Below are 12,236 nucleotides of genomic sequence, written 5' to 3'. Positions count from 1 at the left end.
CTGGTGTGAGATGATACCTCATTGTAGTTTTGATTTGCATTTCTCTAATAATTGTGATGTTGAGCAGCTTTTCATGTGCTTCTTGGCCATCTGTATGTCTTCTTTGGAGAAATGTCTATTCAGGTCTTCTGCCCATTTTTTGATTGGGTTGTTTTTTTAATATTGAGCTGCATGAGCTGTTTATATATTTTGGAGATTAATCCTTTGTCTGTTGATTCGTTTGCGAATATTTCTCCCATTCTGAGGGTTGTCTTTTCATCTTGTTTGTAGTTTCCTTTGCTGTGCAGAAGCTTTGAAGTTTCATTAGGTCCCATTTGTTTATTTTTGTTTTTATTTCCATTACTCTAGGAGGTGGATCAAAAAAGATCTTGCTGTGATTTATGTCAAAGAGTGTTCTTCCTATGTTTTCCTCTAAGAGTTTTATAGTGTCCGGTCTTACGTTTACGTCTCTAATCCATTTTGAGTTTATTTTTGTGTATGGTGTTAGGGAGTGTTCTAATTTCATTCTTTTACATGTAGCTGTCTAGTTTTCCCAGCACCACTTATTGAAGAGACTGTCTTTTCTCCATTGTGTATCCTTGCCTCCTTTGTCATAGATTAGTTGACCGTAGGTGCGTGGGTTTATCTCTGGGCTTTCTGTACTGTTCCACTGATCTATTTTTGTTTTTGTGCCAGTACCATACTGTCTTGATTACTGTAGCTTTGTGGTATAGTCTGAAGTCAGGGAGCCTGATTCTTCAAGCTCCATTTTTTCCTCTAAAGACTGCTTTGGCTATTCGGGGTCTTTTGTGTCTCCATACTAATTTTAAGATTTTTTGTTCTAGTTCTGTAAAAAATGCCATTGGTAATTTGATAGAGATTGCATTGAATCTGTAGATTGCTTTGGGTAGTATAGTCATTTTCACAGTATTGATTCTTCCAATGCAAGAACATGGTATATCTCTCCATCTGTTGGTATCATCTTTAATTTCTTTCATCAGGGTCTTTTAGTTTTCTGCATACAGGTCTTCTGTCTCCCTAGGTAGGTTTATTCCTAGGTATTTTATTCTTTTTGTTGCAGTGGTAAATGGGAGTGTTTCCTTAAATTCTCTTTCAGATTTTTCATCATTAGTGTATAGGAATGCAAGGGATTTCTGTGCATTAACTTTATATCCTGCAACTTTACCAAATTCATAGATTAGCTCCATTAGTTTTCTGGTGGAATCTTTAGGATTCTCTATGTATAGTATCATGTCATCTGCAAACAGTGACAGTTTTACTTCTTCTTTTCCAATTTGTATTCCTTTTATTTCTTTTTCTTCTCTGATTGCCGTGGCTAGGACTTCCAAAGCTGTATTGAATACTAGTGGTGAGAATGGTCATCCTTGTCTTGTTCCTGATCTTAGAGGAAATGCTTTCAGTTTTTTACCCTTTAGAATGATGTTTGCTGTGGGTTTGTCATATATGGCCTTTATTATGTTGAGGTAGGTTCCCTCGATGCCCACTTTCTAGAGTTTTTATCATAAATGGGTGTTGAATTTTGTCAGAAGCTTTTTCTGCATCTATTGAGATGATCATATTGTTTTTATTTTTCAATTTGTTAATATGGTGTATCACATTGATTGATTTGCGTATATTGAAGAATCCTTGCATCCCTGGGATAAATCCCACTTGATCATCGTGTATGATCCTTTTAATGTGTTGTTGCATTCTGTTTGCTAGTATTTTGTTGAGGATTTTTGCATCTATATTCATCACTGATATTGGTCTGTAATTTTCTTTTTTTGTAGTATCTTTGTCTGGTTTTGGTGTCAGGGTGATGGTGGCTTCATAGAATGAGTTTGGGAGTATTCCTTCCTCTGCAATTTTTTGGAAGAATTTGAGAAGGATGGGTGGTAGCTCTTCTCTAAATGTTTGATAGAATTCACCTGTGAAGCCCTCTGGTCCTGGACTTTCGTTTGTTGGAAGATTTTTAATCACAGTTTCATTACTTGTGATTGGTCTGTTCATATTTTCCGTTTCTTCCTGGTTTTGTCTTGGAAGGTTATACCTTTCTAAGAATTTGTCTATTTCTTCCAGGTTGTCCATTTTATTGGCATAGAGTTGCTTGTAGTAGTCTCTTAGGATGCTTTGTATTTCTGTGGTATCTGTTGTAACTTCTCCTTTTTCATTTCCAATTTTATTGATTTGAGTCGTCTCTCTTTTTCTTGATGAGTCTGGCTAATGGTTTATCAATTTTGTTTATCTTCTCAAAGAGCCAACTTTTAATTTTATTGATCTTTGCTATTGTTTTCTTTGTTTTTATTTCTTCTCTGATCTTCATGAGTTCTTTCCTTCTGCTATCTTTGGGTTTTATTCGTTTCTCTTTCTCTAGTTCCTTTAGGTATAAGGTTAGATTGTTTATTTGAGATTTTTCTTGTTTCTTGAGGTAGGCTTGTATTGCTATAAACTTCTCTCTTAGAACTGGTTTTGCTGCATCCCATAGGTTTTGGGTCGTCGTGTTTTCATTGTCATTTGTCTCTAGGTCGTTTTTGATTTCCTCTTTGATTTCAGTGATTTCTTGGTTATTTAGTAATGTACTGTTCAGCCTCCATGTGTTTGTGTTTTTCACGTTTCTTTTTCCCTGTAATTGATTTCTAATCTCATAGTGTTGTGTATCGATTTTGGAATATTCAACCAGTCTTGCATTTTTGGTACAAAATCCTTTAGACCTTGGTGTATTGATATTTTTATATATTGCTGTATGGAAACTACTAAAATTTTGTTTAAAATATTTGCATCTATGTTCTGAGGGATGTAGGTTCTGGTAATGTGTTTCTCTGGTTTTGGTATCTGGGTAATGCTGGCCTCATAGAATGTTAGGAAATATTATCTTTTCTTCAATTTTCTAGAAGAGTTTGTGTAGGATTGGTGTTATTTCTATCTTAAATGCTTGGTAGAATTATCAGTGAAGCCATCTTGGCCTGGAGTTAGAGGGTAAGTTCTTAACTATAAATTCAAATTCTTTCATAGACATTCAGCTGTTCACTGTATTTGTTTCTTCTGGAGTGAGCTTTGGTAGCTTGGAATTTGTCCAGTTCTTCTGAATTGATGAATTTATTTGCATAAAGTTGTTTATAATATTTTATCTCTCTTTTAATACATGCAGACTTTGTAGTGAGGTCTACTCTCATGTCTGATATTGGTAATTTGTATCTCCTCAATTTTTTCCCCAGTTTGCCTGGAGATTTTATCAATTTTAATGATGTTTTCAAAGAACTAGCTTTTGTTTTCATTGATTTTTCCCTATTCTTTTTCTGTTTTCTATTATTTTGACTTCCACTCTGATCTTTATTAATATTTTATAGTTTCTTTAGGTTTAATTTGCTCTTTGTCTAGTTTCTTAAGGCAGAAACTGAGGTGATTTTTTTCTTTGACCTTCTTTTCTATCATAGGCATTTAAAGCTATAATTCTTAACTACTGCTGTAATATCATGCCATTCCACAAATTTTGATACACTGGACTTGTTTCACTTCAGAATTTTCTCTTTTCCTTTCTGATTTCTTTTTTGCTTTCTGGGTTATTTTAAAAGATTTTATCTAATTTCCAATATTTGGGAATTTTCCAGGTATCTTTCTGTTATTGAATTTTAATTTAATTTCATTGTAACCAGAGAACATACTTTGTATGACTGAATTCTTTTAAATGTATTGAGACTTGTTTTATTGCACAGAATATGGTCTGTCTTGATAAATGTTCTGTGTGCATACCAAAAGAATGGATTTTCTGCTCTTGTTGGGTGAAATGTTCCATAAATGTCAGTTAGGTTAAGCTAGTTGATAGTGTTGTTCAAATGTTATTCATCTTTACTGATTTTCTGTCTGCTTGTTCTGTATTTATATTTGTTTGTATCTGCGGCATGTGGGATCTTTCTGGACCAGGGCACGAACCCATGTCCCCTGCATCGGCAGGTGGACTCTCAACCACTGCGCCACCAGGGAAGCCCTGTACCTTTATATTTAAAGTTTGATTCTTGTAGGCAGCATATAGTTGGGTCTGGTTTTTATATCCAGTGGGATAATCTCTACCTTTTATGCCTTAGACCATGTATATTTAATGTGATTATAGATATGGTTAAGGTTAGGTCTATCATCTTGCTATTTATTTTCTGTTTGTCCCATTTGTTCTTGTTTCCCTATCCTCTTCCCCTTTCTTTTGGCCCTCTTTTAGATTAATTGTATCTTTTTTATGATTTCATTTTATCCTCTATGTTGGCTTATTAACTATAATTCTTTGTTTCTGTACTTTAGTGGTTGCTTTAGAGCTTATAATATACATCTTTAGTTTATCACAGTTTACCTTCAAGTGATATTAAATCATTTCATGTGTCATATAAGAGCCTTATAATAATGTACTTCCATTTCTCTCTTTCCAAACTTTGTGCTATTTCCAGTATTCTTAATTCCTTTGTGTAGATTTGTATTTTCAACTGGTGTTATTGTTTTCTTCCCCCAAAGGGTGTCTTCTAAATTTTTTTACAGTGCAGGTTTGCTCATGATGAATTCATTCATCTTTTTTGTGTGTGTCTGAGAATGCGTTTCCCTTTTATTTATTTACTTTTAATAAATTTATTTATTTTATTTATTTTTGGCTGCGTTGGGTCTTGGTTGCTGTGCGCAGGCTTTCTCTCGTTGCGGCGAGCGGGGGCTACTCTTCGTTGCGGTGCATGGGCTTCTCATTGTGGTGGCTTCTCTTGTTGTGGAGCATGGGTTCTAGGCGGGCGGGCTTCAGTAGTTGTGGTGCGTGGGCTTCAGTAGTTGTGGCTCGCGGGCTGTAGAGCGCAGGCTCAGTAGTTGTGGCGAACGGGCTTAGTTGCTTCGCGGCATGTGGGATCTTCCCGGACCAGGGCTTGAACCTGTGTCTGCTGCATTGGCAGGCAGATTCTTAACCACTACGCCCCCAGGGAAGTCCCTCCCTTTTGTTTTTGAAAGATGTTTTCACTGGATGTAACAAGTGTAGGTTGGCAGGGGTTATCATTTTGGTTTGGGATTTTATTTTTTATTAAAATGTGTTTGGGATTTGTTGTGCGTGTTGCACCTATGGGTTTGTAGTTTTAATTACATTTCAAGACATTTCTTCAGATATTTTTCTCTTCCTCACCTTTCTTCCTTTATGGACTCCATTTATACCTATATTAGGGCACTTAAAGTTGACCCATAGCTCACTCATGCTCAATTTATTTTTCTATAAAGAATATTATATTCATTTTGGATATTTCCTACTGCTGTGTCTTCAAATTCATGAATCTTTTCTTCTGTAATGTGTAATTTCCATTAATTCCATTGAGTATATTTTTTATCTCAGATATCATTTTTGTCTCTCGAAGTCTGATTTGCATCTTTTTAGTATTCTATATCTGTATATAACTTTTTGGAGGAATATGGTTATAATGGCTGTTTTAATGTCTTTATTTCTAATTCTAAGATATGTGTCAGTTCTGGGTTGGTTTTAGTTGAGTTTTTTCCTCATGGGTTATGTTTTGCTCCCTCTTTGCATACCTCGTAATTTTTAACTGGATGCCATACATTGTGAATTTACCTTTTTTGGTTGCTGGATATTTTTGTATTCCTATAAATTTTCTTGAGCTTTGTTTTAGGATTCAGTTTACTTACTTGGAAACAATTTGATTCTTTCAAGTGTTGCTGTTAACATTTGTTAGGTATGACTAGAACAGTGCTCAGTTTAGGTCTAATTATTTCCCATTTCAGAGCCAAGACCCTTTAGATTCTCCCTTCAGTGCCCTTTTATGAGGTTTTCCATCCTGACTGGGGGAAACAGGCCCTATTCCTGGCTCTATATGAGTCCTGGGCACTGTTTCCTCTAATTCTTTGAGTTGGTTGTTTCCCCAGCCTCGTCAAGTTTCCTCACGTGTACGTTGATTGGTACTAGGCTCTGCAGATCTCTGAGGTTTTTCTATCTGTGCTGCTGTCCCCTCTCTGGTACTCTTTCCTTAGAACTCTAGCCACCTATTGTCCCCGGCCTCTCAGCTCCATATCCTTAACTCAGAGTCCATCAGCTTCTGCCTGGGTTTTGCCTCCCTGTGTTTTATTCTGGAAACTCTTCTTAAGGTAGTAATTTTGGGCAGTTGCTGGCCTTATCTTATTTATTTTCTATCTTTCAGGGATCACTCTCTTTCTTTTCCAAATGTATTGTGTCTTGTCATTGTTTCATATATTTCGTTTTTGGGTTGTTTCAGACAGGAAGGTAAACTCAGTCCTTGTTTCCCTGTCTTGGCTAGAAGCAAGATGTTGGGGCTGGTGCATTCTTCATCTCCTTACCTGTTCTCAATTCACGTATCCCAAACTCTCTTAGATGCAACATGAAGCAGAGTTATCCCCTGTGAACTTGCTTGCCCTCATTTTTGTTTGCACATATTATTTTTGCCCTTAGAGTGCTTTCCTGCTCTAAAATTATTTAACTAAATAGAGTAGGACATAATTAGTCTTCCATGACATCTGATTTTGAAGGTCTGATTCAGAGTACATTCCATTTGAGAATGAAAAGAAAGGACAGGAGTGTATTATGACACCTTTTGCATTGATTTAACATCTAAACAGTTTAGAAATGAAGCCAATATTTCAGCAGAATGCTTAGCAGCATTTAGTCTTTCAGCTAGAGAGATGTCTAGTTGAAATCCTTATTTAATTAATCAGTCTGCTTGGCCCTTACCGAACATTTATCCTGCATTTGCCTTAGTTGTAGTTGTGTTTGTACCTTGTCTGTTAAATTATCAATTAGATTCATATTTAGAAAATGTGTTTATTATTAGCACATTTAAAACTTAGCATCTAGAATAATTTAAGGAGTTATTTTTTCCAATATATAATCCTTATTCTATTATTGTGGATTCCTTTCTTTTTCCTACTTTAGGACACGAGCCAGAAATTCCATTGTTCCTACTCTGAAGGTTTTTAACCTGAAAGTAGGATCTTTTGATTTGTTCTATTTGAAGAAAAAAATTATGTTCCAAGGATGTGATCCTACTCTGATCTTTTTCACTAGAAGGAAGGTGGGAGTAGAGGGTTTTGTTTGTTTGTTTGTTTGTTTCTGTCTGTAGGTTTGTGAGAGACAAATGACTGATACAAGCTGGTAGGTTGCCTTTATTTCCATAGAAGTCACTCTTCGGGTAGTGACAAAGTCAGCCTTTTGTCTTTTTAGTCTGTTATAGTGAGATGACAGCGATTTTCATAATGAAAGAAACCACTAAAATAACAAAATGAAGTGTTATAGCTAATAATCAGCAGAGGAGATGATCCTGGAACATTATCGGATTTAAAACTGAATCATCAAGATTAAATTTTTAACTGGTGTGGTTTTGGTGAAGGAGAGCAGGGTAACATTGTGGAGGGGGTACTGGAATGAATTGAAAGGATTAGGTTACAGGTTAATAGGGTATCCACTAAATTCTTTGTGACTCTGAGCAAGTCTTGTGATTTTGAACTTTATTATCTTCACCTGTTATAACTAAATAAACTAACATTTAATGGGTGATTCTATTGTACCAGGCACATTGCTGGTCAGCTTACTTATTGTACTTCATTTAATCCTCATATTGAACTTAGAAAGTAAAAAGAATCTACAGCTTACAGATGAGGAAATGAAGGTTCCAAAATGTTAAGTAACATTCAACATGTTGAGCAATTAAGTCTTAATGGACAATTGATTCTAAGTCTTTATTACTCTAAAGCCATGAAGTTCTTTCTATTCCTGTTTCTTCTGTTTCTAAAAAGCACTTTAATATTTTTTTTTTTTAGCACTTTAATATTTTTAAACTATGAAGCATGTGTTTTGTTTGCTAAGGTGGTAAATTTCCACCTGCCTTAGGTCAGGCTCTCTCATTTTTGTTCCTATCAGTTTTCCTACTTGCAGTGTATTCTGATTATTAAAATCTTATTTGTTAGTGCCTGATTCACCAGTGATTTACAGTGATGTCTTCTTCATGTGAGAACTTAAAGCATTTATTATCTGTCACTCATTTATTAGTTATATATTTGAGATACATTTAGTCATTTTATATTTGAAATTTGGGATAGCTCTTGAATTGTTTACATTTCTGCATGTCCATATATATAACTGCTACACTTAAATCATAAGCTCCCTGAGGGAGCTGCTTCTTTCTTGGCAGGTAGCACAGCATTGTGCACATAGCATATATAACTTAATAAATAATTGTGTGAATGAATGCTGTCAACTAGAATATTTTAATCATCATTCCCAGTTATTCAGTTCTCATGGGCAAATTTATGTAGGATGTTTTCAAAATATTAAATTCTGTAACTTTACATAGTCAGTGCCGTTAGCTTTTTAGAAAAATGCTTTTTAAAATTTTTGAAAAGGGTTCAATCAAAATCAAAATAGCATGTAGACTTATTTTGTCAGGGATACCAGTTACTTTGCCCATACCTCAGAGTCCCAGAAGCTGGTGCTCTTTCCCTACCTTTCCCCCTGACAATCAAGGAAATCAAAAGAACACTTGAGTAATATTTAAGAGGTCTGGGTGGTCTCTGCCGCCGCCGCCGCCGCCGCCGCTGCTGCTGCTGCTGCTATTACTACTACCACTACCTCCTCTATTACTAACTAAAAAGTCAGTTAACCATTCTGGGCTTTGGCTTTCTCATCCTTAAAAAAAGACTGAGTTGGAGTATGTGATCTTTAAAGACATAGTGTTCCAGAATTTTTAAAACCTGCAAGTTTAAAGTAAATTAGGTTTCAGAATTGTAAAGTAACATTTGATTCTTGCATTTCAAAATATTAGTAGCTTTATGTTAATTGGGGTTTTTTGGGAAAGCATTTGTGATTTCATGTTCTACTTTTATGGTTAATTTTCTTTTCTAATTTATCAGTGCTCCCTCACGTGTTGCTAAAGGAGTTGTTGAGCACACCAAAATGAGTCTACATGGTGCTAGTGGGGGACATGAGAGATCAAGAGATAGACGAAGGTCAAGTGACCGATCTCGAGATTCATCTCACGAAAGAACAGAATCTCAGCTCACTCCTTGTATTAGAAATGTTACTTCTCCAACACGACAGCACCATGTTGGTATGTAAAATCAACTAAGCTTCCCAGTGGTTTTTAAAAGCATGCATTTACCTTTTTTTTTTTGGCCACGCCTCGAGGCTTGCGGCATCTTAGTTTCCCGATTGATCCTGGCATTGAAAGTGTCAAGTCCTAATCACTGCACTACCAGGGAATTCCCAATGCATTTACCTTTTTAATGCAGTAATAACAATGATTTGTGCCTAATACTTCAGATTAAAGTTAACTTCTTTCTTCTGTTCATTGCTTCTGTTTTAGCTTAGCTTGGTTCTTGCTGTGAAAAAACAGCTTATTAATGAAACTTAAAAGTGAATTTCTTTTAATAGTCTGGGGCAGTCTTATAAAAGAAATAATTTGAACAGCCTTTAAAACTGTAATATGTAGATTTAAAATTTTTTTTACGTGATTTTTATCTTGTGAGATATTGAGCAGTGGTTTATTTTAAAATAGTTTGTAGTGAATTATTGATAAGAATCCTTGTTAATCATATTAAAAAAGGAAGTGAAAGAGTAAGCATCGTAAGGTAATTTATCTTGATTTTTGACAATATTTTAGATTTAATAAAAAAAATAGAAGAGGAAAAGGAAGGTGTGAAGTGGTTTTTTTTTTCTCTTTTCTTGACAACTAGCTCAGGTCTTTTTCTTCCTTCCTACTTATTACTGTAAATGAATGCTATTACCCCAGGTAAATACATTGTGTGACTGTAAAACAGTAGTCTGAAGTGGAGGTACATAAACAATGTGAGCTTGCTGATTTTTATTTTCCACTCAGAAGTGGCAAATTAAATAATTTGACTTACTATTTGAGGTAGTTTCTGAAAACCTTGTATAAACCAAAATCATTTATATTAGGGTCTGATTATGTGGAGATGTTTTCAGTATCTAAGTAGGTCTTAAAAGTCAAACTAATACTGATAAGCTAAAAACCAACAAAAGTATAAATAAGAGTTGACAGTTTGTTATATGCAAAGTTTAGTATCTGGAAGGAGAATAGGAGATAAATTATTTTATTACTTTAGCAAATTTTACTTTTGGGATGCTACCAGCCTTGTGGAAATAGGCAATAAAAGGGAGGTGTCAGGGTATCTCTGGAGATACAGCAAACCTAATTATATAACCAGTAAAGCTGTACAGAGTGTTCTGAGTAGCTTGAGTCATGGAGGAATTTGGCAAAAGCTGATGAAACTGATGAGATGGAGGTATATTTTTAGGTCACCTTTAAAGTTTAGTAATCTAGCCTCTAAAGGAAACTTATCACAAAATCTTAGTTTTTAATGTCCCCTTTGTAGACTATTGGAACCGCTAAAGAAAATTTTCTGACTTTCAACAATGTTTCCTATTAAAATTATAGCTAATAATATGATCCTATAAAATTTTAGTAGTGCTTTATTCAAAAATGAGAATGAGAACAAAGCAGTATATCATAAGCTATTAAAACCACTTAATTTGCTAAGACATTAAGAGTCATTTAAAAACATAAATATACTTAATGTCTGCAGTGAAATTTTTTTCTTCCTTTGGGACCTTCCTTTTGTGAGACAAATAGCTGGTTTGGGGATTTCCTTATTAACATAGTAAGAGTCCAAAGTTTGTACTTTGTGTTTTCAGAATAGTGTTAATACTTTCAGTGTTTAGGAGAGTTAAAATTGTTATTAATCTTTTACTAATTTTTAATGCTTATTTATGTGACTTCTGAGAATATTCCTCTCCTTGGGTTTCTATATATTTTTAAGTAGAGCAATAATATAAAATTTACCTTACTTTTGATCTTAGTCTGGGTCAACATTAGTCAGCTATACATCTTTTTAAAAAAGTCTACAAAATTAATTTTTTTAGAAAACAATTTGATGTTTTAGCTTTCATTCCTAGAAAATAAATGAACATATATGATCTGGGAAAATTTATTTGAAATCAAAAAAGCAGAAATGCAGGGATATAAAACAGCTTTTCTAAATCACAGTTTTTAAAAGATATATATAAATCTCAAATTTTTAAAAACAAAATTTGCATAACTTTGTTTAACATCTATATTTCAGAACGTGAGAAAGATCACAGCTCCTCTCGTCCAAGCAGTCCTCGTCCTCAAAAAGCATCTCCAAGTGGTTCCAGTAGCAGTGCTGGGAACAGCAGCAGAAACAGTAGTCAGTCAAGTTCAGATGGTAGCTGTAAGACATCTGGGGAAATGGTGTTTGTGTATGAAAATGCAAAAGAAGGAGCTCGGAATGTAAGAACGTCAGAACGAGTGACACTAATAGTGGATAACACTAGATTTGTTGTAGACCCATCCATTTTTACTGCACAGCCAAATACAATGTTGGGCAGGTTTGTATTGCTGTTCTTTGTATTATTAATTATAAATCACTTTAACATTGCTTTGGGTTTTTTCCATTTAAAGTTTTACAGTAATTCTCTGGTGGAATACAGTGTTCCTGCTGAGCTTTCGAGGTTAAATAATTTGCTGAAGTTAATCCGGCTAGAAAGTGGTAGAGCCAGATCTTGAACTTGTTTTTATTTCAAATAATCTTTGCTATACCAGTAGAAATAGCAAATATATTAGTTAAATGAAGACAGGACACTAAAAGATCTCTATAGGTTGAAAGCATAGATTGTATTTAACAAGGTGAATTTAACAGTGATAATGCTTCCTTCACTTAGGGCTCCCAAATTCAACCTCCAAATACAGCAGGTATCAGCATTTCATTAGCTGAAAAGTTAGCATGAGTTATCAATTTGATGTAGATACTTAAAAAAGAAATAATATTAACAAGTAGTTAGTAGAATGAAGGAGAGATAATTGTCTCTTAATCTGTACTAGTCTGGAGTAATAGATTAATATAAAGTTTTTAGTTATGGGAACCACAATCTAGAACTGATATAGACAATATGGACTCGTTATGGGAACTTCTGTCTAAGAATATAGACTTGATTTTTCAAAGTGTTCAAAACTAGGATCAGGGCTTCCTGGTGGCGCAGTGGTTGAGGGTCCGCCTGCCGATGCAGGGGACATGGGTTTGTGCCCTGGTCCGGGAAGATCCCACATGCTGCGGGGCGGCTGGGCCCCGTGAGCCATGGCCGCTGAGCCTGCGCATCTGGAGCCTGTGCTCCGCAACGGGAGAGGCCACAACAGTGAGAGGCCTGCGTACCGCAAAAAAAAAAAACAAAAACAAAAAAACTAGGATCA

The 12,236-nt window shown here is 35.1% G+C and overlaps 1 protein-coding gene across 10 annotated transcripts in view; it reads left to right on the top strand.

The window, feature by feature from the left end:
* The window catches only part of BTBD10 (BTB domain containing 10), a 71,875-nt gene that overhangs the window by 38,907 nt on the left and 20,732 nt on the right, over positions 1–12,236 (top strand). For all 10 annotated transcript variants that reach the window (XM_060018532.1, XM_060018534.1, XM_060018535.1 and 7 more), the window contains 2 exons: positions 8,863–9,059; positions 11,092–11,377. In XM_060018532.1, coding sequence (XP_059874515.1) covers positions 8,906–9,059; positions 11,092–11,377 — 440 coding nt within the window. In that variant the 5' untranslated portion in view covers positions 8,863–8,905. The remainder of the gene's footprint in view (positions 1–8,862; positions 9,060–11,091; positions 11,378–12,236) is intronic.

The sequence above is a fragment of the Delphinus delphis genome, chromosome 8 (assembly GCF_949987515.2).
Source record: "Delphinus delphis chromosome 8, mDelDel1.2, whole genome shotgun sequence".
Lineage (NCBI taxonomy): Eukaryota > Metazoa > Chordata > Mammalia > Artiodactyla > Delphinidae > Delphinus > Delphinus delphis.
This window is presented reverse-complemented; position numbering and strand designations above follow the sequence as displayed.